Source organism: Diachasma alloeum, unplaced genomic scaffold (genome assembly GCF_001412515.2).
Source record: "Diachasma alloeum isolate Michigan unplaced genomic scaffold, Dall2.0 Dall_scaffold_00198, whole genome shotgun sequence".
In the NCBI taxonomy this organism is placed as follows: domain Eukaryota; kingdom Metazoa; phylum Arthropoda; class Insecta; order Hymenoptera; family Braconidae; genus Diachasma; species Diachasma alloeum.
This window is the reverse complement of record NW_021680363.1, coordinates 1,788,900-1,814,950: the sequence shown is the minus strand read 5'-3', so window position 1 is coordinate 1,814,950 and position 26,051 is coordinate 1,788,900. Positions and strand designations below refer to the sequence as shown.

General features: G+C 38.4%; 9 protein-coding genes across 9 annotated transcripts; 6 read left to right on the top strand and 3 right to left on the bottom strand.

Annotated features, from left to right (window-relative positions):
* Positions 1-4,446: 4,446 nt before the first annotated feature.
* On the top strand, positions 4,447-4,823 carry LOC107048858 (histone H4). Its single transcript, XM_015272289.1, has one exon. The coding sequence runs from the start codon at positions 4,484-4,486 to the stop codon at positions 4,793-4,795; it is 312 nt and encodes a 103-aa protein (XP_015127775.1). The 5' UTR covers positions 4,447-4,483; the 3' UTR covers positions 4,796-4,823.
* A 1,253-nt stretch (positions 4,824-6,076) lies between these two features.
* LOC107048857 (histone H4) lies at positions 6,077-6,464 on the bottom strand. The gene has a single exon (XM_015272288.2). The coding sequence runs from the start codon at positions 6,424-6,426 to the stop codon at positions 6,115-6,117; it is 312 nt and encodes a 103-aa protein (XP_015127774.1). The 5' UTR covers positions 6,427-6,464; the 3' UTR covers positions 6,077-6,114.
* Positions 6,465-6,668: 204 nt separating this feature from the next.
* LOC107048852 (histone H3) lies at positions 6,669-7,146 on the top strand. The gene has a single exon (XM_015272283.2). It carries the CDS (start codon positions 6,691-6,693, stop codon positions 7,099-7,101), a length of 411 nt encoding a protein of 136 aa, XP_015127769.1. The 5' UTR covers positions 6,669-6,690; the 3' UTR covers positions 7,102-7,146.
* Positions 7,147-7,903: 757 nt separating this feature from the next.
* On the bottom strand, positions 7,904-8,320 carry LOC107048884 (histone H2A-like). Its single transcript, XM_015272325.1, has one exon. The coding sequence runs from the start codon at positions 8,279-8,281 to the stop codon at positions 7,904-7,906; it is 378 nt and encodes a 125-aa protein (XP_015127811.1). The 5' UTR covers positions 8,282-8,320.
* A 196-nt stretch (positions 8,321-8,516) lies between these two features.
* Positions 8,517-8,942, top strand: LOC107048916 (histone H2B). The gene has a single exon (XM_015272363.1). It carries the CDS (start codon positions 8,546-8,548, stop codon positions 8,915-8,917), a length of 372 nt encoding a protein of 123 aa, XP_015127849.1. The 5' UTR covers positions 8,517-8,545; the 3' UTR covers positions 8,918-8,942.
* An 859-nt stretch (positions 8,943-9,801) lies between these two features.
* On the bottom strand, positions 9,802-10,568 carry LOC107048937 (late histone H1-like). The gene has a single exon (XM_015272391.1). The coding sequence runs from the start codon at positions 10,533-10,535 to the stop codon at positions 9,855-9,857; it is 681 nt and encodes a 226-aa protein (XP_015127877.1). The 5' UTR covers positions 10,536-10,568; the 3' UTR covers positions 9,802-9,854.
* Positions 10,569-12,257: 1,689 nt separating this feature from the next.
* Positions 12,258-16,535, top strand: LOC107048869. Its single transcript, XM_015272305.1, has 4 exons — positions 12,258-12,620; positions 14,471-14,683; positions 14,883-15,801; positions 16,258-16,535. Exons 1-4 carry the CDS (start codon positions 12,366-12,368, stop codon positions 16,416-16,418), a joined length of 1,548 nt encoding a protein of 515 aa, XP_015127791.1. The 5' UTR covers positions 12,258-12,365; the 3' UTR covers positions 16,419-16,535.
* Positions 16,536-16,962: 427 nt separating this feature from the next.
* LOC107048868 (asparagine synthetase domain-containing protein 1) lies at positions 16,963-20,096 on the top strand. Its single transcript, XM_015272304.1, has 3 exons — positions 16,963-18,257; positions 18,846-19,258; positions 19,782-20,096. The coding sequence occupies exons 1-3, from the start codon at positions 17,049-17,051 to the stop codon at positions 19,954-19,956; spliced, it is 1,797 nt and encodes a 598-aa protein (XP_015127790.1). The 5' UTR covers positions 16,963-17,048; the 3' UTR covers positions 19,957-20,096.
* Positions 20,097-22,389: 2,293 nt separating this feature from the next.
* LOC107048892 (malate synthase) lies at positions 22,390-25,936 on the top strand. Its single transcript, XM_015272336.1, has 3 exons — positions 22,390-22,753; positions 23,371-23,727; positions 24,079-25,936. Exons 1-3 carry the CDS (start codon positions 22,405-22,407, stop codon positions 25,083-25,085), a joined length of 1,713 nt encoding a protein of 570 aa, XP_015127822.1. The 5' UTR covers positions 22,390-22,404; the 3' UTR covers positions 25,086-25,936.
* The last annotated feature ends 115 nt before the right edge of the window (positions 25,937-26,051 follow it).

Below are 26,051 nucleotides of genomic sequence, written 5' to 3'. Positions count from 1 at the left end.
TGAATTCTTGTATGACTATCTGGTACACGAATACTGCATTGCCGATCTTAAAATCAAATATCACTCATGAAAATGCGCTCAGATAAACAATACATTCATCAGATTCCGTAGATCGAAATTACCGAAATCAACAGAGAACTATTCAATCCAAACAGTCCGAAAGCTGTAAAACTGACATTCTCGTGTAGCATTTCGAGGGCATAATTCCTGAGCTAAACAATTTACTACGTCAGTTCCAACAAATATTTGACTCGCAATGTTCTAAAACTCACCGAAGTTCTTTGTCGCTCCTTCAGCAAGTGTCTCGAAAGGATTTGTGAAACGACCTTCTTCGTCCTGTTAATCTGAAAGTTATGTGGAAAATTATTCCCTTCAATTTTACAGATTCCTCTCGAAATGGAGGAAAAGCCTTGGTGAAAATATGAAGGGGTTTCGGTTTCAGGATAAACCACTCTATACTCTTTAACAAAAACATTGAAAATAATTGAGTTCCTTCGTGAGTCTCACAAGCTGCCCTGTAGACACTTCTGCCTCAAGAATACAGTTGTCTCTTCATGTAAGATACCTCAGAAAGTAGAAAAGCGGAAATCAGTTCAGGAGCGAAGCGGTAAACCGGGTTAAGTCGATTTTAACTGTTGGCCAGTTTTTGACGAATATCTCGGAATCTAAAAGAGATACAAACATTTATGTCAGAACCTTTTTTGTAGATCCAACTGAGGGTTACAAAAAAGGTCATGAGCAAAATTTTTCTATCTCTCTTAGATTCCGAGATATTCGTCAAAAAATGGCCAAGAGGAAAAATCGACTTAACCCGGTTTACCGCTTCGCTACTGAGTTATTTTATCTATAAAGGGAAAGGCATTTTAGACGCTTTCGTTTACTGGTAAACGAAAAGTCTTTTCGTCTACTTATAAACAAAAAAGGCACAGTTCGGTCACTCGCTAAACGTAGCGTCGCCGTCAAAATAGTATATTACATGCTTGTCCCGTTAAAAAACATCGTGGCCACAGGTGTCTTATAAGAAGCACACGAAGTCGAACGTTCGGTACTCGAGGAAGGTGCCTGTCGAGAATTCTCAACCATTCGGAGTTCAAAATAAATAAAGTAGAGCTTATGGAGAGAGTCTCCATGTTCAAGTTTCACCGAGGCTGCTAAAAATACTTCACAAACTTCTGAAGTGATCCATTCGACGATCAAACATAACGGCAAAATTGAGTACGTATTGAGTAGTAATCCGAAGCCTCTTTCAACGACATATGTGGTAGCAATACCATCCCTTTGCTGATTAAGTATATACGGAATTAGAAATGCTTGAATGTTGTTCATCATGAAGATGAAGTACCAGAAAACTGCCGCTAGAACTACTGGCGAAAAGAACAACTCAATCGAGATAATCATTCTAACGAAGATTCTCCTGGCTTCGAGAGCTTTATCTATACTTCGTAGAATATATGAATCATTTGATGAATATTTCACCAAAGCCTGCCCCAGAACCAGTAAATTCTCGTTCAAGTAGTTCATCTCATCTTTCAGATAACTCAGTATTGTAAAGTATTGGATCAGCACAAAGCTGTTAATAATGTCGCTCACAATGTGAGTAGCCAGACGAGTTGTTGGCCCAGTTATTAGCGCAGAAATAGCAAAACCTGCTTGAAACAGTACTCCAATTAACATTCTCAGTAGAATTCCCGTTTTCGCGTCGTGATTAGACACTGAGTTAACGAAGCTCGGATTAGAATGAGATATTCCAAGGATGAGCATTTGCAGCTGAGATTTTTTTAGAGTGATTTCATTCCATAACTTCATGATTGCGAACAAATCTTTCCGGTTGCAATAGACGATGATGATGGATGCCGCCGCTAGATTATTACAGATGGTGACGACACAAACTGCAATGAGTTTGTCACTGCTCCACTTGCTCAGAGGATAATTTCTGATCTCATTTATTAAGTACAGACTGTTCACAGATATTAGGAGAGTTGCTAAGATTATGTGATAAGCAGATCTTCTCCGGGAAAACGATAATTGAAGCGTAGATGTACGTATGGAAGGCGAAGATGTTGATGTAGAAGATGTTGAAATACTTCGAATAGTGAATGCACAGGGAGAAAGTCCGTACAGCGACGAAATAATTTTAAAGGTCTTGATAATCATTTGGTTTATATTCCAGGTCGATTTGGGGTTGATGGACTGAGGGATTTCCATAGCTACACGATGTTTTGGATGCTGTTGGGATTCACTTCACGACTGAAGGGAACAGTTGGCAACAACAGGAAGAGCCCTAGTTAAGTGAGTGACAATTGATTCTGAAAAAAAGATGTGGGCGCCAACCTCATTCGCCGCATAATTTATTCTTTTATCGTCCGTAAGTATAGACCTAGCGAAATTTCCAGGAAAATTGGAAAATTGATTTGAACTTGACGAGATGGGGATAATAGCGATTTTTCCTGAAATTTGTCCTTCGCTTATGCAATTGTTTACGTCAAATTATGCAAATTGTTTTTTTCCAGAAAATTCATGTCACTTTTTGCTTTTTTTAGAAGATTTACGTCAAGGAATTTCTGTAAACTATCAAAATCAAATTCTGTTGTTTTTATCTATGGAATAGTTTCTATTGAAAAAATGTAGAGTAAAACTGCGAGGTTTTTCAACAAAATCGGCGGAAATCTAATTAAATTTTCAATAAATGTTCAATAAAAATGAAAAAAAATGAAAGCCAATTCACTGAGTTTTACGATGCAGTGCAAAAGACTCACCAGCATGAAGATCCTGAAGCTTGTTCTCCTCCACAGTTTTCCCTCCGACGACTCCCCAGTACTGACGCTGCCTTACCCTCACCTACACCAGATCGATATTCTCACATACCCCACCTCTTCCCTCAAATCATCCCTGGATTTTCGTCACGAATACCCTACCCCGTCAATTGAGGTAATAGCAGGAAGAGAACCGAAAGATGACAGGCCACAAATTCTTTCCTTTCATTGACTTCTTACACTAGCCAAATTACAAAGCCACCACTTCCTTAGAAGAATAGCAAAGCCATCCCTCGTGATGAAAGACTCGAGTTTCCCGGAAAAAACAAATTGTTGTGAACCAACAGCTTGCGATAATGTCAGTTCTCTAAAAATATCCCCTCCACCTCACTCTCCTATTTCTCAACACCACGTCAGCTGCTTTTGACTCTGGCCTTCAGTTTGGCTGACAATAAAGTCGTCATCATCACCGGAAAGATGTGGAACATGACTCTCCATCGAAGACAAATCAGTAGAATGGTTAAACTATTCGACCTCGAGCCCTTCAAGCCCCTGAATGATGATGAAGTGGCAATCAAGTGGAAATTCCGTCGTTCGATCAAGTAAGTTGGGTTTTCATCTCATTGAAAATTGTGTATATTCAGATTGATTGGGGATTTCGATGTGCGCTTGAAGGTTTAAATAATTTTTTTTGTTGTATTTGTCCTGAACCACTCGTCTCAAGAAAGTTCGTGAACTTCCCAAAACTTCAAGCCATCAATACAACAAGAAATGAACAGCGCTACACACCGAGAAATATTCAATAAAAATTACGTATCTTTCCCGTAATTCCGCAGCGAAAAGTGGTTGTAGGAAATTTTACGGAACTGTCACGGAATTTTTCTAGAGCGTTCTGTAATTTTTATCTGAATCTCCTGTGGAAAATTACGATACCGTCACTTAAATTTTCTGAGTCGATTCCGTAATCGGTGAGCGAACTTCGAGTCCCGTAATTTTTACTGAACATTTCTCTCCGTGCAACGAAATTTGTTGTTATGAAACCCTTATTCATGAACTAAAACAGATGATTAACTTCATGTACTTGCTACATAATTTACGCTGGACTGATACTCTATCTTTTTGTAACATGAGATCCATCCGAATTGATGAAATAAATACTTTCTTGATTATCGAATTAGTTTAGTAATGAGTGATGTTACAAGATATCGGCGGGAAAGCCTCCTGCTACCATCGTCGATGGCCGAGTGGACGAAACGTAAAGTTAGTTTGCGAAAGGTTTAGCCGTACAGAGTGTCACCGCACGAATGAAGGTAATAAAGTAGGATTAACCGTACATTAAACTTGGACTATCTCAGAATCTATATTATATTTACTAGGGGACTTCGTCGTCTCCTCGTTTCTCCCCCTCTCTCTCTCTCTCTCTCTCTCTCTCTCTCTCCTCTCTCTCCCGTCTCCTTCCGTATGATTGAATGATCATATACTGATAGATAGCCAGCAAAACAATAAAGTTTCGAGTAACGAACCCGGTATATATGAGACCGCGCGTGGTTGTGATTGGTTCGTAGAGTGAAGTGGGGATACCTTACTGACGAGACGCCATTGGTGTACTTCCGAGTAATGGGAGAACCCGCTACGCGACATCTATAAAAACACGACCATTTAGCGGAAAAAGTATCACAAGCTTTTGCCAGTTTATTTAGTATTGACGTGTTCGTTAAACTAAAGTTAAAATGACTGGTCGCGGCAAGGGAGGAAAGGGATTGGGAAAAGGAGGAGCCAAGCGCCATCGTAAAGTACTTCGTGATAACATCCAGGGAATCACCAAGCCAGCTATCCGTCGTCTCGCTCGTCGTGGTGGTGTCAAACGTATCTCCGGTCTGATCTATGAAGAGACTCGTGGTGTTCTCAAGGTCTTCCTTGAGAACGTCATCCGTGACGCAGTCACCTACACCGAACACGCCAAGAGGAAGACCGTTACGGCTATGGATGTGGTCTACGCACTGAAACGTCAAGGACGTACTCTCTACGGATTTGGAGGTTAAACTCGGCGTTACGGAGCATGAAAAAACAATCGGCCCTTTTCAGGGCCATCATGTGTTTATAACGTGGATATGATATTTTTGCTTCAATTTCTAGGACATTTATCATTATTAAAATCATTAAATAATTCATATGGGCTATTATAATGGATTGCCTGATCCCACTGAAAAGCCTAAACAAAAATTACAATTGCCGTAAATTAGAATTATGAACGTAATTTATATTCAGGTCATTCTGAGTGATATTTTGTGTTCCGGCCGTTACATTTTTTTAACAATCGAATCTCAAATGCCAAAAATTAGAGGATGACTCAGGTCACTGTACTAATATTGAAACTGGTGGTACATTTTTGATAACAGCAAAGCATGAAAGCTTATAAAAATTATAGTTTTCGCAGAATAAGAACACATTTAAGTTATTCTTTAACCGTGTATTGTCTGTACTCATGAACTAACCTTACAAATAGGGTCGCTTCTATTAAAAAGCATTCGATATAGAAAATACACTTGATTCGTGATAGGCAATGGAGAAGAGAATACTTCTTATATCCATGAAGAGCAGTATTATTTCTGTTATTTTAAGAATAAAATGTATATTACAATTGCTATGTTATATTATAAGAAATATAACATGAGTGTGAGTTGAACGTGATTTATACGGCAATGTAGTCCTGAAGATCACGTGACGTTTTATGCTGCAGTTGCTACGATCGATGACATGGCAAATATGTAGTAAAAAAAGTTGTGCATTGCACATGCTCATTACTTGTTTTCAATAATTAGAATTTCGTCGGATATTTCTTTTGTCATATGCTTCCTGATAATAATGGAGTGGGTTTGGTATGTCGTTTATTCGAAGGCTTATGGTTTTTGAGGTTATGTTCGTGGGTACGGGAATGCAAGTGTAGGGAATATCTTGGATATATTCATTGATTAATGTGTTTATTACGCGAGAATGTTCAATTCAGTGCCATTGGATTTTTTTAATTATTACTAAACTATAACATAATATTCGTTGATTCAATTGAGTTGTGTAAATGTTTCAATATTTGAGTTTGTAATTTTATGTATTCAATTTTTGATTCTACAATTTTTTTTGACTATCAAAAAAATTTGAAATCTGAATTGCACTAGTGTAAAACGGGTAATTGGATCTAATTATTCACGTTCGTTGTTTTTCATTTCAGAGAAATTCAATGATTATTTTGATAATCACTATTATTACTGCATAATAAACTACGATACAACGAAAATTTCATTTCTACGTGATGAATATGTGGTGGCCCTGAAAAGGGCCGATTGTTTATTTCGTAGAGTTAAGCTTAACCTCCAAATCCGTAGAGAGTACGTCCTTGACGTTTCAGTGCGTAGACCACATCCATAGCCGTAACGGTCTTCCTCTTGGCGTGTTCGGTGTAGGTGACTGCATCGCGGATGACGTTCTCAAGGAATACCTTGAGAACACCGCGAGTCTCCTCGTAAATCAAACCGGAGATACGTTTCACACCACCTCTACGAGCGAGACGACGGATAGCTGGCTTGGTGATTCCCTGGATGTTATCACGAAGTACCTTGCGATGGCGCTTGGCTCCTCCTTTTCCCAATCCTTTTCCTCCCTTTCCGCGACCAGTCATTTTAACTTCAGTTCAGAAAACACGTCAAGACTGAATAAGCCAGCAAAAGCTTGTGATGCATTTTCGCCAAACGGTCGTGGTTTTATAGATGTCGCGTAGCGCGTCTCGCACCTCTCGGAAGTACACCAATGGCGTTGCGTCAATAAGGTATCCCCACTTCACTCTACCAACCAATCACAACTACGCGCAGTGTTATATATACCGGGTTCGTAACTCCAAACTTCACTGTTTTGCTGCCACTTTTGAAAGCAATTCTCTGACGCAATGGCTCGTACCAAGCAGACTGCCCGTAAATCCACCGGAGGAAAGGCTCCCAGGAAGCAATTAGCCACCAAGGCCGCTCGCAAGAGTGCGCCAGCAACTGGAGGAGTCAAGAAACCCCATCGCTACAGGCCAGGAACCGTAGCTCTTCGTGAGATCCGTCGTTACCAGAAAAGCACTGAGCTCCTCATCCGTAAACTCCCATTCCAACGACTTGTTCGTGAGATCGCCCAGGACTTCAAGACTGACTTGAGGTTCCAGAGTTCAGCTGTAATGGCTCTTCAAGAAGCCAGCGAGGCTTACCTCGTTGGTCTCTTCGAAGACACCAACCTCTGCGCCATCCACGCCAAGAGAGTGACCATCATGCCCAAGGACATTCAGCTGGCTCGTCGTATTCGCGGAGAGAGAGCTTAAGTTGTTTCAACTTAAACTAAAAATAATCGGCCCTTTTCAGGGCCACAAACTAATTTGAACTAGTAAAACAAAATCGCTACATCATTATCTAAATTTCAGAGAGATCTAACGTACATCTCAGTAATAAATTAAATGACAGTATTGATCAGCGATTGGGTAGTGATTGATATTTGATATTGATATTTACACAAATGTAGCCGCACTGGGTAAAATTGATCATTTTCAGATATAAAGGGAATTTCGTAGTAATATCCAATATACCATTAGTCATCCAACCATGAACCTTTAAAAAACGGGATCCAGTTGTGGAATCGTATTATTTTCCATAACTGAGAATTATTGTCGAATGGATATTTGTCACTTCGAAACGAGTATATAGCCCAAGTTTCTAATTACACGGTAGTTTCCATGTCACATGGACTTTGGCTTAAATGTAACACCGATGCCATATTAACTGACGACAATGAATTAGAGAAAGAATTGTTCAAAGTTAAAAAATGCGAATCAATTAGAATCCCGTGTTTAACCTCTAGAAATCTCATTCAGTTCGAAAGCTAGAACAGTTTATAACTCAATCTGTAGGGCTGGAAACCCAAAAATTCGAAATCAGCGACCCCGAAAACGTAAACTCACCCAAGTTTTTATAGGACACCGTAACAGAAAGTGCATGAGGGTAAGGATTAAATTTTTTAGAGTTAATTCAATGACGGAATATTAGAATATCGTATTTAAAGCTTAAAAGATTAACCAACGTATTAAAAATGTTGTGGCCCTGAAAAGGGCCGATTTTTGTTTGAGCGATTTAAGAGCTGCTCTTCTCGGTCTTCTTGGGAAGGAGAACAGCCTGGATGTTGGGGAGAACACCACCCTGAGCGATGGTGACTCCAGACAACAGCTTGTTCAACTCCTCGTCGTTACGGATTGCCAATTGGAGATGTCTAGGGATGATCCTAGTCTTCTTGTTGTCACGAGCGGCGTTGCCTGCCAACTCGAGGACCTCAGCAGCCAAGTACTCCATAACTGCAGCGAGGTAAACTGGAGCTCCAGCACCGACACGCTCTGCGTAATTTCCTTTGCGCAGGAGACGATGAATACGACCAACTGGGAACTGAAGGCCAGCCCTGGTAGAGCGAGTCTTTGACTTGCCCTTGACTTTTCCACCTTTGCCGCGACCAGACATGATGATAGAATGAAAATTTAACGTTTACTAAAAGCAGTTCTCCGGTAGAGAACTGAGGTTTTAATATTTTTTCCAGACGCTCTCCACCATTTATATAGCCTCAGACGCATGGACTGCCGAGTCAATGCGCGCGCATCACCGCAACTGAGCGTAGCTGATTGGTTCGGCGCTGTCGACGCGGACTGTATTAAAAACAACGGCTTTCCCTGCGAAATCACATTTCACCTCTGTTCCTCAGTCAGTGAAGAGTACAATTTTACGACGATGCCACCCAAGGCTAGCGGCAAAGCTGTGAAGAAGGCTGGAAAGGCCCAGAAGAACATCACTAAAACCGACAAGAAGAAGAAGCGCAAGAGGAAGGAGAGCTACGCTATCTACATCTACAAGGTCTTGAAGCAAGTTCACCCTGACACTGGAGTCTCCAGCAAGGCCATGAGCATCATGAATTCGTTCGTTAATGATATTTTCGAACGTATTGCTGCTGAAGCGTCCAGACTGGCTCACTACAACAAGCGCTCCACCATCACTTCTCGGGAAATTCAGACTGCTGTTCGTCTACTTCTCCCCGGAGAGTTGGCCAAGCACGCTGTTTCAGAAGGCACCAAAGCCGTTACCAAATATACCAGCTCGAAGTAATTTGGTTAACATTTAACAAAACAAAATCGGCCCTTTTCAGGGCCACCAGATTATTCAAACGTAACTCTCATGATCGCCAAAACAATATAATAGAATAATGTAATATGATATTGATAACGTTAGATTTGATCACCGTTCATTTTGACTTCGATTGAATAATTCTAAAATCATTATCATTCAATAACAATTCTATTGAATGTCGAAAGTAACGGTCAATGCAGTTGACTTAGTGATGATTAGTAATGACTTAGTAACAGAAATCAGTAATAAGTAATGAATTTAGAAAATAGTAGAATTCTGAATTAGTAGTGTTAAGTTTCGGTGCTTAATAAATCTCATTGAGCTAAAAACTTTGCATCTGTACTCATGATTCGGAGTGTGTGTTCATCAAGCTGACGAGCACTAAACAACTGTAAATATGCACATCAAAGCAGCGGTCCCTAGTCTATACCCCAGGGGTCAAAAGATGTCCACTAAAACGTCTACGGGTCGACTTTGGATTTCTCAATGCACATAACGCGGCGCGTGTTCGCAACGCAGGTAAAAAATTGTCTCCATTCTCGTTTGGGCTATTAAGATGATTGCTCGATAAAAACAAGTCTTTTTTATGCAGACTTTTTTGTTGTCGGGCTTACAGTTCCAGGGTGATCGGCATTCAAACAATTCAATTGTTTCTAACGTTTGAATGCATGAATTTGATGAAATCAATGAACAAATGCGGATTCTCCGACTCAAAAAACATGGAAAAAAGAAAAGTAGACCGAGTAGATCTTTCAGTGGATACCTTTCGACGTTTTAGTGATCATAATAGCATTGAAGGAATATTTTGGATTTAGTTTGGTTAGCGATAGTGAATTTGTACGTTCAGAAATAATTATTGGCCCTGAAAAGGGCCGTTTGGTTATGATCATGGTTGAACTGAATTGGTATGTTCAATTCACTTCTTCTGGGCTGGTTTCTTAGCCGCTGCTTTGGCTTTTGGAGAAGCAGCAGCTTTCTTCGGTTTGGGTGCCTTGGGTTTAGCAGTTGGTCCTTTTGTAGCTTTCTTCGCCTTGGGGCTTTTCGGCTTGGTTGCAGCTTTCGCCACCTTCGGCTTGACGGCCTTCTTCTCAGCAGCTGGTTTCTTCGCTGCAGCTTTCTTAGGAGAAGCTGTTTTCTTGGCTTTCGGCTTTGCTGCTTCGGTCTTCTTAGCTGCCTTCTTGACAGCAGCTTTCTTCGGTGATGCTTCCTTCTTGGCAGCCGCCGGTTTAGCTTTTGGCTTCGAAGCGTCGGTCTTCTTCACTGCGAGCTTGAACGATCCAGACGCACCATTTCCTTTAGTTTGCACAAGAGTTCCAGCAGCAACTGCGGACTTCAGGTACTTCTTGATGAAGAGTGCGTGCTTTGTGGTGTCGAGCTTGTAATTGGCAGCGATGTACTTCTTGATAGCCTGGAGAGATGATCCGTTACGCTCGGCAAGGGTCTTTACAGCGGTATTGACCATGTCAGCGGTGCTGGGATGAGTTGGTTTAGGCTTTGGATTTTTCGCCTTTGTTGCTTTCTTAGCAACCTCTGCCTTTGCGGGAGCAGGAGAACCCGTTGCCGAAGCAACTACTAGTGATGCAACTTTATCAGCCATCTTCACTTCACGTCGTCAGTGCAAAATTTTTTAGTTAACAGGATTGTTTTGATGTGCGCCAGCTTCTCGAGGAAGTAACTAGGCATTTGAGCGCGGACCGTGGAGACAGGCCCGACGACTCTGACACCACAACTTCGCCGTCACAATGCTGCAAATGGTGTCTCGTTCTTGATACTTCAATTTTTTTAGGGTTGTTTCAACAACAATAGCACTTTCGTCAGCGTTACATCGTCTTTACAAATGTCTAATTAAACTATAAAATTTTAGTTTCAATTCGTAGTATTAGAGGATGATGAACAATTGCTCGGAATGTTGCTCTCGTACTTTCGGTGTTTCGGGTGCTGCTGCATTTAAACATTCGTGTAATAAACAATCCGCATAATTTCGTCATTCCACTGTCTCGATTACATGCTATGATGATTAACAAATGCAGGGAATGCGGAGGTTTCCATGAAAAATGATAATTGATGCGGAATTTTGACAAGTTAATGTGTCGAGTCCGACCAGAACCCAAATGCGCGTCTCGGGGGTTACTGCGTATAATATGAAGTCGAGAAATATCTAGGAGTAAAAAACAATTTTGACAATTACCCCATTTTTTAGTATAATGCCCTTTCTAGCGAGTATGGAACTTAATTTTACAACCGATTTCCGTTATTTCGTGGGAAGCCCGAATGTGACAGAATGAATGCTACGTACGCATGAATGCTACGTACGTAGAGCATACGTTTAATTAGGTAATTTTATTGTTGTTATATACATGTCACAATAATTGTTTTTCGATAATGTTGTAGGCTTTTCATAAGTTTTAACACGATTTCATGGATTTTTCTTAGATCAACGTAAATAAATTCATAGCGGAGTAGAGTTTGTTACGCGTCTATCGGAATCATCGCTGAAGCTAGGTATTGGGGACGGATTTTGTATTCTCTTTGGTCAAAATAACGACGATTCGTTCATTAACTTTCCACCAAAAGGGGAAATTACTGTAACGATCTCGATAATCAAATGTCAAATGTTCATAATTTCTAGAATGATGATGGGATTTGAACTGCCAAAGAATGTCTGAAAACGAAGGTACTTCATTGTGTGCAATTAATTATTTTGTCAAGGAAATGTCTCGATGTTAAAATATGCCACACGCGTACAGAAGAATAATTTAGCGCTTTTAAACAAATTGTATTATAATTTCATTGGAAAATTCTATTTTATCTGTGCTGCTTCTTACGGAAAATTATGCAACATTGCTTTGAAATTTTTTTAAAGCGAAAGTCAATAAATTTTCATTTTTCTGTGCTAATTACTCTCCCGAAATTTTTTCTTGGGAAATTCTTCAACATAACTTTCAGAAAATTCTATAATTGGACTTGTATTGAACTTCCACTGAAATTCTATTAATTTTTGGCTGATTCTATCCACGAATTCCAGTTGAAAATATTCCAAACGAATAAGTTGTACAGAAAAACAAAATTCTATTGATTTTGACTAAAAATTGATGAAAAAACGCGGAAATAAGTTGCGGATTTTTTTAATAGAATCGGCAAAAAACTACTAGAATTCCGAAAGAATTTCGTTAAGAATTTTTTAATTAAATTTTCTCCTACAGTTGTTCCGTGCAATTTCCTTCTGTTCCTCAATACACAAATGAATAAAAAAAACATCGCCACGTGAGGGCAATAGCGTCGGCGATGTAACGCCAGCCCCTGAGAGAAGTAGAAATCTTCCATGATCTGGAGGTTAAAACTCCAGTAACAACAAAAGACGAGTGAGAACGCAATCAAGCACTGATAATAAAAAAATAACGAAAATAGCGCGAGTTTACCTATAAAAATGCCAACTAAGCATTGCGCCTATGCCTCGTGTAATTCGGATACGCGTTATCCTGAGGACAAAGTATTCTTCATACCATTTCCAAAGCCTTACAAAGATTTAGAGAAATGTAAACGATGGTTGGAAAAATGCAATCGCTCGAATTTGGCGTTAGATAAAATAACGAAAAGTACGTATATATGCTGTAAACACTTCGTGGGTAGATGCGGCCCAACCAGTGAGCATCCCGACCCAATTCAGTGCACAGAATCCAAGGTATGCACAACTATTGTCCCCCTGGCAGATCGATTGATAGCTACTCGAACACGATTCAATAGGAGTTTAAGGATGTTCGACACCCTTTTAGCCGAAATTGACGTTGTTTTCATTTTTCTGGCAAATTATCGATGGGAGTGACGTGAAACAATATAACGATTTTGTGGTTTGTCATTCTTTAATGGCTCACGAAGTTGCGTAGTGGTGCGATAATTTTCATGCGTTTTTTCTACAGTTTTGTGATTCTTTTTAAAAGTTTAGAGAAAACGCAGGAAAATGTTCGCACCACCTTAAAATTTCGTCAGTCATTAAATAATGACAAAACGCAAAAACGTTATATTTTTTCACGTCAATTCCATCATAAGTTTGCCAGAAAAATTTAAAAAACGTGAATTTTGGCAGAAAGGGTGTAGAACATCCTTAATCAGCTCAGATATTAATAACCCGAGCCCTCAGCTCCTCAGATCTTAATAACGCGTTAACCGAAACCCACGATAAACTGTCGTGTATCTTAGTTAATAGTTAATAGTGAATAAATAAGCAGATTTTACCTATTGAATGTACGCGAGGGTTTTACCATTGAAACACCTCCCCAAAGCTTCCACATAGTATTCCAGAGCGAGCGAGCCCGCGTGAGTGTGGCCGTGAAAGTTAGCCGGACATTTAGGGCGTTAAGACGGCCCTAGGAAAAGGTATCGCATTTCCATTGGCAATGGTCCCAGGGACTATTCACTCAAGTTAGATCGTTCGGGATTAATGCAAAGGACGATCTCCGATTCCGGAATATTATATACCCGATTCGAGAATATTTTTTTTCCGCGTATATTTCCAATTGATGATGAATTAAATATTTAGCAATATGGAACTATTAATTTTCTATTAAGTAAATAACTCAATTTCTTATAAGGGATTTTCGATTATCCAAATAATAAATCAATCAATTGATGAATCGTCAATTTTTCTAACTAAATTACTGATTAGTAAAGAATTCCGAATTTGAATATTTAAATTGATGATTACTTCAATAATTAAAATTTGAGAATAATATTAACGAATTGACTACTTAATAATTTAACGGTAATTATAATTTATGGATATGGCTAGCCCTGATCTTCAAATTTCTCAGTTAAATTGCGTGAGAAAAATTTTAAAAAACTGGTAAATATTCAGCGTTACTCAAACTACAGTTTGCACAGAATCATTATTTTTTTAAAGTCATTGTTCATGAATAAATAATTGGAATTGCTTAAACTTTCGGAACCTTTATTTTTTTCTAGGCATGAAATCGATTTCTGGTAAAATTCTGAATATGAATAAATTTGTTACGAAAATTGATTGTATATAAATTATTTATAGAAAAAAAACTTTAAAAAAAGTAAACTTTCTAATTTTTTTTCAGATTATTAAAATGTTTTTTAACAGTTCAATGTCGACATTTAAATTCAGACTGTTGGAATTCATGCCTGAATACAAAAATTAATTTCTTAGTTTAGTTAAACATTTTCTCTTTTCCACCCAAACACTCAGGGTGACATTTATGGCTTTTCTTAGAAAATAGAGACGTGAAGAAAAACAGTCCTCATGGTGAGTCACAAAGGAGAGGCTGAAGAAAATTGAAACAAGGGCCTTTTGTCAAATGGGTCCAGAGAGTGAAAACTCTCATGACTTTTAGTTAGTCGTCCTAGAGACTTCGTTGGAGAAAGATATACCTTCTGCGTGCGATCATTAAAGAGTTTTACTTTGAAGAATAAAACTAATGTGTTTTTATTGAGTATTCCTACACATAATCCAATACAGACCTTCAAAGTTTAAATAATAAAATCATTGTAACATGTCTACTCTTTATCTAGGTGAAATTGCGACGTGTGAATTCCAAACTGACACATACAGTTTCTCATGACCCAGAGCAAGATCTTCCCCCGAAATTTGACCAAATATCACCAAAAGTAGAATATGACATTACAGAAGCGGAACAGCAAATTGAGACTGTTATCACCGCCGATAATCATCCAATCGTTGAAGATCCTCTGTTGAACAGTGACGAAGTTGTTTGTAAACAAGAGGTAAAACATCGACATTTTTTAAATATGCAATTGCAAGGTCAATTCAGTAGACACATCCGAAAAATCGGAAAAACCTAGTGATTTATCCGCATTTTTAGTACCTTTCATGGAATAATTCAACTGAAATGCAAAGTTTCCACCATTTTAAATCAATTTGTTAATTATCAATCACTAATAATCTTCATTTAATTCTTCCAAGGCCGAGATTATCTCTACACCGACTGAAATCAAAACTGAATATGACGAAGAGTGCCAAGTCGATCCAAAAACTCAAGATGCCACCACAGAAACCTGTATGGAAGTGGAGGGAATTTACATAAAAAAACTTCAAGCTGAAATTACAGAATTAAGAATGCAGTTGGAGAACAATTCCTTCGGCTATGATGAACAGCAGCGAAATGAATCAGCATTTAAATTCTACACAGGTTTCAATTACCAACAATTCGATGTCTTGTGGAACATCCTGAATCCTGAGGCATCGAACCTCCGAATTTGGAAGGGGAACGATACTCCATTGATAGCTAAGCAGAGGTATTCAAAGCGAAAAATTAGTCAGAAGGATCAATTATTTCTAACTCTCACACGACTGCGATGCGGATTCTTACTGGAAGATCTCAGTTTCCGCACTGGTTTGAGTTACAGTTGGATTTCAAGAATTATTGGCACCTGGATCCAGTTTCTGTACCAAAAATTCAAAGATCGAAATGCTTTTCCACCTCGAGAAATTACTAGCAAAAAAGGTCTACCCGAGTGTTTTGAGAAATTCAAGAACCTACGGGTCGTCGTCGAGGTAATGGAAGTGAGCATGCAGAGACCACAGGATTACAAAAAACAAGGAATCCCTCAATCAGCCAATAATGTTCGTAAATTCCTGATCGGTGTAGTCCCTACGGGGGAGATTTGCTTCGTTTCTACCGCCTTCGGGGGCTCTATCAGTGACCGAGACCTCTTTCGTCAGTCTAACATCCTGGAATTCTTGGAGGAAGGCGACGCAGTCATGGCTGAGAGTAGATTCGATATCAAGGATTTATGCCAGACGAAAAAATGTTCATTGATTACTCTCCCACTTCAGAAGAAACGGGAGGCTTTGACTACTGACGAAGTGCCATTACCCCGAGATATAGCATCCATTAGACTCCACATTAAGAAGATAATGGGAAGACTGATAGAATACAGGATTTTACAAAGATGTGTTCCAACGAGTTTGTCATCTATGATGTCTCAAATAGTTTTTGTGATTGCCATGCTGGGAAACTTTGGTGAACCATTGTTGACATGATAGAATAAAATGATTGATTGAAAATCATTAGTTTCAAATGGCTAATCTGTTTCAAATCTAATCATGTGATTTCCGTGATTACAACGACTTCATCAATTTCCCGTTTATCTTTCCGGGTCAATACGTATGAAAAAAATTCCTAGAAAAACCTAGCAAATTCGCTAGAATATTATCAATCTATTGGATTTCTATTGAACATTTTGATAGCATCAGCCAAAAACTAATAGAAAGATCAACGGAAATCCAATAGAAACCAGACTTGAACCTAAGTTTTCAAATTTGTAATTACTTCGAGATATAGCATCCATTAGACTCCACATTAAGAAGATAATGGGAAGACTGATAGAATACAGGATTTTACAAAGATGTGTTCCAACGAGTTTGTCATCTATGATGTCTCAAATAGTTTTTGTGATTGCCATGCTGGGAAACTTTGGTGAACCATTGTTGACATGATAGAATAAAATGATTGATTGAAAATCATTAGTTTCAAATGGCTAATCTGTTTCAAATCTAATCATGTGATTTCCGTGATTACAACGACTTCATCAATTTCCCGTTTATCTTTCCGGGTCAATACGNCAGATCAACAGAAATCCAATAGAAACCAGACTTGAACCTAAGTTTTCAAATTTGTAATTACTTCCTCAAAAGCCAATAGTTTTAAAATTCACGGAAAGCATGAAAATGCACATGCAATTAAGTGAAACCTAATGTATATTTTTTTATGATTGAGACGAAGCGAGAAAATTCTCTAGAAAACAATAAAAATGTAAATAACAGTAATAATGATAATGAAAGAGTTGAATGCCAGTCGAGGAAGATGTTAAATTGATTTCACCAATCGCTTAAAATACCAAAATAATAACTTATCATTCATTGATTTGTAATTATTCAAATATTCATAATTTGATCGGAGAAAAATTATGCAATTGAAAATCCTGTCAGAAATGAAAATAATGTCAACGTTAAGAGGAAAAAGAGACAGAAAAATCCCGGTTCAAACACGATTTTCGCATGTTCTCGAATTGATTATCAAGCTATTTCGTTCAGGTTATGTTCTCTTAATCACACCAAGCCGTCAACATGTGCGGGATTTTTTGTCTTTTTGAACACTGGACAGATCAAGAACTGCAACAAGGTTACAGTTGTTGCGAATGCATGGACTTGGGAGATTGTTCCACCAACAACAGACGCCGAGGACCGGACGATCTTCGTCCTGTTTTCTTCGGAGGAGACATGAACGGCAAGTGGAACGCTGAATTTCGAGGTTGGGTGCTGTGGACCCAGGGTTCCAGCATGACTCCTCAACCCTTCAGAGAAGTAATTGGAAACGTCTTACTATGGAATGGAGATATATTCTCCGGTCCCCTCGCGCAGGATTCAATCTCCGACACTGAACACCTCTATACAGCCCTCGAAAGCTCTGGAGACATCCTCCACACCCTGGGGTCAGTCGAGGGTCCCTTCAGCTTTATATACTACGACCAACCCTCAGAATCGCTGTATTTCGGCAGAGATTCCATCGGACGACACAGTTTATTAATAAAAATTGAAGAAGAGAAGAGGCGTCTGATAATTTCGTCAGTTGCCAGTAAAAGTCTTGAGAAATGGAGGGAAGTACCGGCTTTGGGGGTTTACATGCTCGATTTAAAAAGGGATGATCTCAACTTGACGTTAGTCCCTTGGAGAGAGGCCCCAGGAGCTTCTGATGCCCTGAAAGAACGTCTGGGGGTTGATGTAAACATTAAAAATGCCGTTTTCTCCACTGAAAAGAATGAAATCACCGCAGAACCACTTCCAGAGGATTCTCCATTCTTCAGTTTAATATCTGGTATAGATGATAGGGGAGATGTAATGGAGAATCTTCTCGCGGATCCAAAGATCTCTAAACGCGTCGATGAAGTATTGAAGCGTTTGAGAGAGTCGGTTAGGCTCAGAGTTGAGAAGAAACCCGATTACTGCAGGAATTGCATCGAATCGAGGTTGAGGTATAAAACTGTGAATTGTACACATCCGAAAATTGGGCTGTTGTTCTCCGGAGGCCTCGACTCAACGATTCTTGCTGCTATTGCTCATGAATTCTTACCGGCGGGGGAGAGCATTGATCTGATTAATGTTGCGTTCGAAAAGGCGGAGAAGGAGAATAGGACTCTCGATAAGAAGGGGTGGGAAGATAAGATCGAACAGAGAAAGAAGGAAATTAACTTTGAGGTTCCTGATAGGAAGACTGGGAGACAGGCGTGGGAGGAATTGAAGAGAATTTCTCCGGGGAGAGAGTGGAATTTCGTTGAGGTAGAGGCCCTGTATTAGAAGACTATAGAATTTATTTATATATTTTTTAACTGGAAAAAACAGTAGGATTTTCAATAGGAGTTGAAGAGAAATCCAACAGAAACCATTTGATAGGAAAAATCGGTGACACGTCTTTTCAACTAGGCGAAATTTAAATTACTTTTTTCTATTGACAATTTCTATAGCCATTTCTCAATATGAATTTAATACAATTTCTTCGCTTCATTTTTTTCTCTTTTCATTGAAAGAGTCAAACAAAATAAACTCGAAAATTGAATCGTGGAATTTATATAAAATATATCGACGTTTCATCATTAAATAAGGAAATCCCTTTGGTTTATTAGGAGAATAAGTTGTATAGAAAAAAACGAATTATATTGTTTTTTTTCTGTAGGATATAATTCATTGAATATTTCTATTAAATAAAACGAGCAGATGGAATTGGTCAAAATCTAAAAGAAAATTCGATAGAAATGCAATAGAATTCTCTATGTTTTTCCATGAAATTTTGTCGCACGTTTTTTTTTCCAGTCAATACTCATGATCAAGTTGAAGTGCGTAAACTAAGAAATTTTTCTTCATTTCCAGAGTAACGTAACTCAAAAAGAGTTGGAAGAATGTCTCCGAACGAGAATCTGTCACGTAGTTCACCCCCTTCGAACAATATTAGACGAGAGCCTTGGTTGTGCCCTCTGGTTTGCAGCCAGAGGCTCTGGAGCTCTAGCTGGAACGAATAAATCTTACGAGTCTCCATGCAGGATTCTCCTGCTTGGGATGGGAGCTGACGAGCTCTTCGGCGGCTACACCAGGCACAGGACCATCTTAAAACGCAGTGGGTGGGTGGGACTGGCTAAAGAACTTGAGACAGAAATCAAAAGAATATCTGAGAGGAACTTGGGGAGAGATGATCGAGTGGTTTCGGATCACGGGAAGCAGTCGAGGCTGCCATACCTCGACGATAATTTCGTCAGATTTGTGACGAGTCTCAAGCCTTGGGAGAGGTACGAAAAAATTCAGTAGTGAAAGTATGAAAATGAATTAATTTCATTTTATTTCATTGAATTTTATGGTGTGATATAGGGGTGGGGTAAACTGAACACTTTAGACTTTTTTCTAATTGTTCATAGCTCAAAAACAAATTTATCAATTGAGCTCAGTTTAGACTCGTCACAAAGGGAAAGAATTGTTCTTTGTATTGAAAGAAAAATTATTAAATTTCATCAACATTTCTACCCCTGATTAAAGTCAAAAGTGTCCGTTTTACCCCAACCTCCCCTACTTCTTGTAAATTTTGATCAAGTGACAGAGCCCTTAAAATTTCAAGACAATTTAATCATCGAGAATTCAGAATAAGATGAAAAAATCAATGGAAACTGTTGGTTTCCATTCAATTATAACGTCAAAATTTCATAGATCTTAATTTGTCGTTAAGATTCAATTTAAATTTTTCATTAACAAAAAATCATGAATTATTATATGCAACACCGAATGCAAAATATTATCGTTTTCCCTTTTCCCTTTCAGATGCTGTCCTGTGGAACATCTTCCCCCTGGTATAGGCGATAAACTACTGCTTCGTCTCTGTGCATTTAAGCTAGGCCTCAAAGAGACATCACATTTCCCGAAAAGAGCATTTCAATTCGGCTCGCGAATTGCTAAAAGCCATGAGAATGCGAGTGACATATCAAAGTGGCTCTGATGATAACAATTGGAACAATTATAATAATTAAAGTACGAAACAGAACTGTACCCTATAGAATATTCTCTATTGGATATTTCAAATGAATCGACCAAAAACTAATAGAAAGTTCAATAAAAATGTCTAAGGAATTCACTAGATTTTTTTGTTAAATTTTTTCGTGCGTGAAATTAATTCCTCTTGAAATAAGTGAACAATTAACAATCTTCGAATGAATTATATGATTAGATTAGCATAAATCCCTCGATTGAATCAACAAATATGCTGTGTAATAATCACGAATGTACCGCGTCATATTCGAAACAATTTAATGGAAAAACCGAGCGCTTTTTCCAAGGAATTCTAAAAAAATTGTTTAAGAAATGAAAAAAATCATGTATATGTATATATATTTGTTCGCGAGAAATTAATCGGCGTTGGTTTTTCCACAGACACTAGGAAAAAAAATTCCCAATTTTTCCATTGGATTTTGTAATGAAAAAAATTATAGTTGGAAAACCTGAAGAAAATTTANTACCCCTGATTAAAGTCAAAAGTGTCCGTTTTACCCCAACCTCCCCTACTTCTTGTAAATTTTGATCAAGTGACAGAGCCCTTAAAATTTCAAGACAATTTAATCATCGAGAATTCAGAATAAGATGAAAAAATCAATGGAAACTGTTGGTTTCCATTCAATTATAACGTCAAAATTTCATAGATCTTAATTTGTCGTTAAGATTCAATTTAAATTTTTCATTAACAAAAAATCATGAATTATTATATGCAACACCGAATGCAAAATATTATCGTTTTCCCTTTTCCCTTTCAGATGCTGTCCTGTGGAACATCTTCCCCCTGGTATAGGCGATAAACTACTGCTTCGTCTCTGTGCATTTAAGCTAGGCCTCAAAGAGACATCACATTTCCCGAAAAGAGCATTTCAATTCGGCTCGCGAATTGCTAAAAGCCATGAGAATGCGAGTGACATATCAAAGTGGCTCTGATGATAACAATTGGAACAATTATAATAATTAAAGTACGAAACAGAACTGTACCCTATAGAATATTCTCTATTGGATATTTCAAATGAATCGACCAAAAACTAATAGAAAGTTCAATAAAAATGTCTAAGGAATTCACTAGATTTTTTTGTTAAATTTTTTCGTGCGTGAAATTAATTCCTCTTGAAATAAGTGAACAATTAACAATCTTCGAATGAATTATATGATTAGATTAGCATAAATCCCTCGATTGAATCAACAAATATGCTGTGTAATAATCACGAATGTACCGCGTCATATTCGAAACAATTTAATGGAAAAACCGAGCGCTTTTTCCAAGGAATTCTAAAAAAATTGTTTAAGAAATGAAAAAAATCATGTATATGTATATATATTTGTTCGCGAGAAATTAATCGGCGTTGGTTTTTCCACAGACACTAGGAAAAAAAATTCCCAATTTTTCCATTGGATTTTGTAATGAAAAAAATTATAGTTGGAAAACCTGAAGAAAATTTATGCCCAAGAATTTTTATTAAAAAACTCTGAAAAGTATAATCCATGTAGAAAAAGCTAATTCAATTGAATTTCTTCTATCAAATGTTAATTAAAAAGTAGCGTGACAAAGATCAAAATAAAAAGAAATGAAATGAGGACTAGGAATCACTCAGCACCAAACTCCATACCGTAAGAGACAACATATTCGAGAAAAGCCTGAACATAAATCAAAAACCAGAACAGGTGATTCAGCGATCTATAGATTGAGAATCGGACGCACCAACTTCAGTCACAACCGCCTCATGTGTAATAAGAACCCAAAAAATGTCCAAGATGTGCTGCCTCTTTACGATGACGCACCTTCTGCTAGAATGTCCAGAATTTCAATCCGAAAGCAATGAAACATCACTACCAACAGAGTCGAAGAAACTGTTGAACAGTCGAGGAGGATTTGAGAAAACCGTGAAATTCTCAAACTCACGTAAATGCGAATGTCAATGAAATTCATGAAAATGTTTTTTTAAACGATTGTGGTCGCTTATATCCATAGCCATCGAAGTTCTATAGCGACCTTGAATAAACTGGATTTAAAAAAAAGATCAATACAATTTAAGAGAATTCTTGAAGAGCTCAGATATAAATTCAATAGAATTTCTGCGAGAAAGCATTAGATTTTTCTACAGAATTTTCACGCATGTGTTGATTCGAATGTCAGGAGACGAGAATAGTTACGATCAGAAAAAAAAAACCGAAGATATAAATTGATAAGAACCGAAGTTGCTCGTGTTTTGTTTCTGACTGAAAAAAAAACAGACAATGGAACATAAATATTCAGGAAAAACAAGCACAAAGATAACGTAATTTGCATCGTTTCAACACAGAGACACGACAACAACTCGACCCCAACCAATCGGAGCTGCTTATCATTAGCAAACAAGTACCATTTCTCCATCCGAATGCGAAAAATTGAGGAATGCTGTCAGTAATGAATCGCCCTCAGTGGAGAATGGACGACTATCTCCTCTCTGCGCTCTCCACCGTTGAGAAAAAAAACTCAACACTCGAAATTTCTGATAAGCATTATCGAAGAAACAGCGATGTGTTCCTGAACGGTGCGCCCAAGGGCTTGAAAAGGGAATTCGATGAATTATTCACACCTGAAGCCATTGCGTTTATGGTGGACTTGATAGTGCACTTTGAGGAGAGAATCGAGAGACTGTACAGTGACAGATTGCGGAGAAAGGCTGAGTTCAAGAGCAAGCCCAAGGTCCCGAGGTTCCAGACGGTGGAGGGGAATGCTGATTGGAAAGTCTCGCCTGTTTGTGAGTTGAAAATTAATCTCTTCATTCATTTTTTTTGCAATGAAGCAAAACAAAAATGAATTGAGATGAAATGGAGGGAAGAATCTACTTGCGAAAAAATTTCATAGAAAAACTATCGAATTCGCTAGACAATTCTATTGAATTTCAACTTCGTATTAGTCGATTCTATAGAAATGTCGGACAGAAATTTTTTTACGAAGAAAATCAGTGATTTTATTTTTCTGCCGAACTTGTTCTGTTGAGATATTTTCGATAGGAATGAGAGGAGAAAAACAGAGTGAAACAAATTTGGAAAAATTGTGCCAAGGATTTTTTGTAGAAAATGTCTCAATAAAGAAAGTTGTATAGAAAGATAAAATCAGAGATCGGCAAAAATAATTTCCATTATTATACCAATGAAAAATGAAAAGCGGAAAATCCCAATTATTTTTGTCGTGAATATTGAAACCAAATTAATTTTTCATTCCTGCAATAAATTCCAAAAAATTCCGAAATTCCCTGTAAAAAGATGAGACAATTGTCCCAATTGATGAGACAATTCATCTCGAAAAGTTATTTCTCCCCACTCCCATATGTCCCCATCTCTCAATTAATCCACTGAATCCCTTCAATTTCAGGCGATCGTTTGAAAAACAGACATCTAGATCTGGGTGACGTGAGCCCCAGCAACTTAACTCACTTCACCTCAGCCCTGCAATCCGACGTCCAGGGAATCCAAGTGGACTTTGACGACGGCCACTGTCCCACCTGGGCCAACCAAATTTCCGGGCTCCACAATGTCCTCAAAGCCGTCCAAAACCGTCTCCCCAACGTCCCCCCGATCTCCCAATCACCAGTCCTCGTCCTGCGACCCCGAGCCTGGAACATGATCGAGGCGAACATGAGCATCAACGGAAGACAAGTGCCCGGACCAATCCTCGACTTTTCCCTCCTCATCTTCCACACAGGAAAAATCCTCCACAGGATAGACTCAGGTCCAGTGATCGGCATCAATCATGATTCCAGAAATATTAAGAGAATTTTTTCCCCAAAATAACCGAATTCATTCGTTCATCATTGGAACTTAGAAAACAATAAATAATTGAGAATTTAAATTTTCGAAATAACTATTAGGCAAATAATTGGAAATTTTCGAAAAAATATTAGAGATTATCAAATAATCGTCATTCTTCCGAATTCGATTATTGATCGGTAAAATAATTCGGAATTTAAATATTTGATTGTTGACTAATTTAATAAATGAAATTGTTAAGTTCTATTACTTGATTGAGTATTTATGAAATTAATGATAATGATAATTTATGATTATGCCTATCTCTGCTCAGGTCCCGCCTTTTACCTGTCGAAAATTGAGAGCTCAGAGGAGGCAAGACTGTGGAACGACATTTTCTGGTGGAGCGAATTAAAACTGAGGATTCCCCATGGCGCCATAAAGGCGTGTGTCTTGATAGAGAACATTCTGGCTAGTTTCGAGATGGAGAGAATTCTTTATGAACTTCGGGAGCACTCGTTGGGACTCAACTGCGGCATCTGGGACTATGCAGCCTCCATCATCTCGAAATTCGGAGGTGACGAGTCATTTCTGCTTCCTGACAGGAATAAATACGTCGACATGAGCAAGAGATTCTTGAAGAAGTACATGGATTTGGTTGTGAGGACGTGTCATCGCAGGGGAGCACATGCCACTGGTGGAATGGCCGCTAAATTACTACCGCATCCTGACGATAAAGAATTTGGAAATGTTCTCCGAACGGTTTGCGAGACTAAACTAATGGAAATACAGAGTGGAGTCGATGGATTCATGGTTTACGATGTTAAATTGGTGCATTATATGAATGACTTGTGGAGAGATCATGGGGGACCTTTTCCCAATCAGATTTTATTCTTGGGAAGTCCTGGGGCGATCACAGGAGAGGATTTGCTGAGTTTGCCGAAGGGGGGAGTGACCATTAAGGGGTTGGATCATAACATCAGGGTTTCGATTCTTTTTAATTACAATTGGCTGAGGGGGAGTGGGCATTTCTTTCTGGGTGGGTCGGTGGAGGATTCTGCCACAGCGGAAATTTCCAGATCTCAGATCTGGCAGTGGATTAGGCATCGAGCGAGGGTTGAGGAGGGGGGATTTGTCACCGTGGAGTTGGTGAAAAATCGGGCGGAGGGAGTTTTGACAGGTATTTTAGGGAATTGTGGGGATGATCCTGCTGAGGTGGAGAAGGTTCTCACTGCTTATGATATTTTCTTCGATTTAGTTAATAGAAGGGAGTTTCCGGAGTTTGTTACTTCGTTTATTTATGATGAGTATGTGTTCAAGAAGACTCAGGCACGCTTGTGATAGCATGTGTGAGGTCAATTCCAATGCGTAATTCTTTTTTTAAACAATGGACTATGATCACGGAACGTTAAGTAATCAATTTCCAACCGATTTTGGGCATTGCAACGATTTATTTCCAACAATTTAATTGTTTAAATCGCCCGAGCGCTCAAACTATGGAAGATATACAAAAATTCATTTAGAATTTGATAAGGAATAATTTTTATCATTTGTCAATTTCGCATATCTCCTTTAGATTTCGAGATATGAACAAGGAAAGAGTTGCGTGACCCAACAGCGCTCTCAAGCCCACCACGCGCCGCAAGTAGAGAGCGCTATGTCGGGTTGCGTAACTAGTTTATTGCTCATATCTCGGAATCTACGAGAGATACGTAAAATTGATAATGAATCAAAATTCTTCTTATGAAATTCTGGACAATTCGTGATTTGAAAATTTTCCTCTACACTTCATAGTTTGGGTGCTAGGGCGATTTGAACAATTTAATTGTTAATAATAAATAATTCCAATGCCTAAAATTGATTGAAAATTGTTTACTTGACGTTTAGTGATCATATTTTATTGTTTAAAATAAGAATCACGCATTAGAACGCAAGTGGTCGGTACATGTCTGAAAATCGAGTGTCCCGCAACTCGCTAGGGGCTGTAGGCGCGGAGAAATTCGGGAGTCCGCCCATCCCCACTACTGGATTTTTTTATCGTAATCTAATCAATTACTTTCTATGGAGTATATTATTCATGAAAATGTTTTTTCTTCTCAATGAGAGAATTGTGAATATTTGTGGAGGAAAATTGTATCAATGTTATGCCTATACGAAATATGAAATAAAATACTTTTAAAAACTTTTTTATTAAAAAAGGTTGCGTTGAATGCTTGTTTAATTCAAACAAAAAGTACTGAAATACGGGGAAAACTTTGGACTATGCGTTCTCACCCCAAAAAGGATGGAAAAATGTGAAAAATGGCT

Bases quoted from the DNA above. Each gene is read 5' to 3' on its own strand.
- LOC107048858 (XM_015272289.1), top strand. From the start codon at position 4,484: ATGACTGGTCGCGGCAAGGGAGGAAAGGGATTGGGAAAAGGAGGAGCC.
- LOC107048857 (XM_015272288.2), bottom strand. From the start codon at position 6,426: ATGACTGGTCGCGGAAAGGGAGGAAAAGGATTGGGAAAAGGAGGAGCC.
- LOC107048852 (XM_015272283.2), top strand. From the start codon at position 6,691: ATGGCTCGTACCAAGCAGACTGCCCGTAAATCCACCGGAGGAAAGGCT.
- LOC107048884 (XM_015272325.1), bottom strand. From the start codon at position 8,281: ATGTCTGGTCGCGGCAAAGGTGGAAAAGTCAAGGGCAAGTCAAAGACT.
- LOC107048916 (XM_015272363.1), top strand. From the start codon at position 8,546: ATGCCACCCAAGGCTAGCGGCAAAGCTGTGAAGAAGGCTGGAAAGGCC.
- LOC107048937 (XM_015272391.1), bottom strand. From the start codon at position 10,535: ATGGCTGATAAAGTTGCATCACTAGTAGTTGCTTCGGCAACGGGTTCT.
- LOC107048869 (XM_015272305.1), top strand. From the start codon at position 12,366: ATGCCAACTAAGCATTGCGCCTATGCCTCGTGTAATTCGGATACGCGT. The intron at 12,621-14,470 runs GTATGCACAACT...CTCTTTATCTAG, and splicing joins TTCAGTGCACAGAATCCAAG to GTGAAATTGCGACGTGTGAA. The intron at 14,684-14,882 runs GTAAAACATCGA...AATTCTTCCAAG, and splicing joins AAGTTGTTTGTAAACAAGAG to GCCGAGATTATCTCTACACC.
- LOC107048868 (XM_015272304.1), top strand. From the start codon at position 17,049: ATGTGCGGGATTTTTTGTCTTTTTGAACACTGGACAGATCAAGAACTG. The intron at 18,258-18,845 runs GTAGAGGCCCTG...CTTCATTTCCAG, and splicing joins GAGAGTGGAATTTCGTTGAG to AGTAACGTAACTCAAAAAGA. The intron at 19,259-19,781 runs GTACGAAAAAAT...TTTCCCTTTCAG, and splicing joins AGTCTCAAGCCTTGGGAGAG to ATGCTGTCCTGTGGAACATC.
- LOC107048892 (XM_015272336.1), top strand. From the start codon at position 22,405: ATGCTGTCAGTAATGAATCGCCCTCAGTGGAGAATGGACGACTATCTC. The intron at 22,754-23,370 runs GTGAGTTGAAAA...CTTCAATTTCAG, and splicing joins TTGGAAAGTCTCGCCTGTTT to GCGATCGTTTGAAAAACAGA. The intron at 23,728-24,078 runs GTCCAGTGATCG...ATCTCTGCTCAG, and splicing joins CCTCCACAGGATAGACTCAG to GTCCCGCCTTTTACCTGTCG.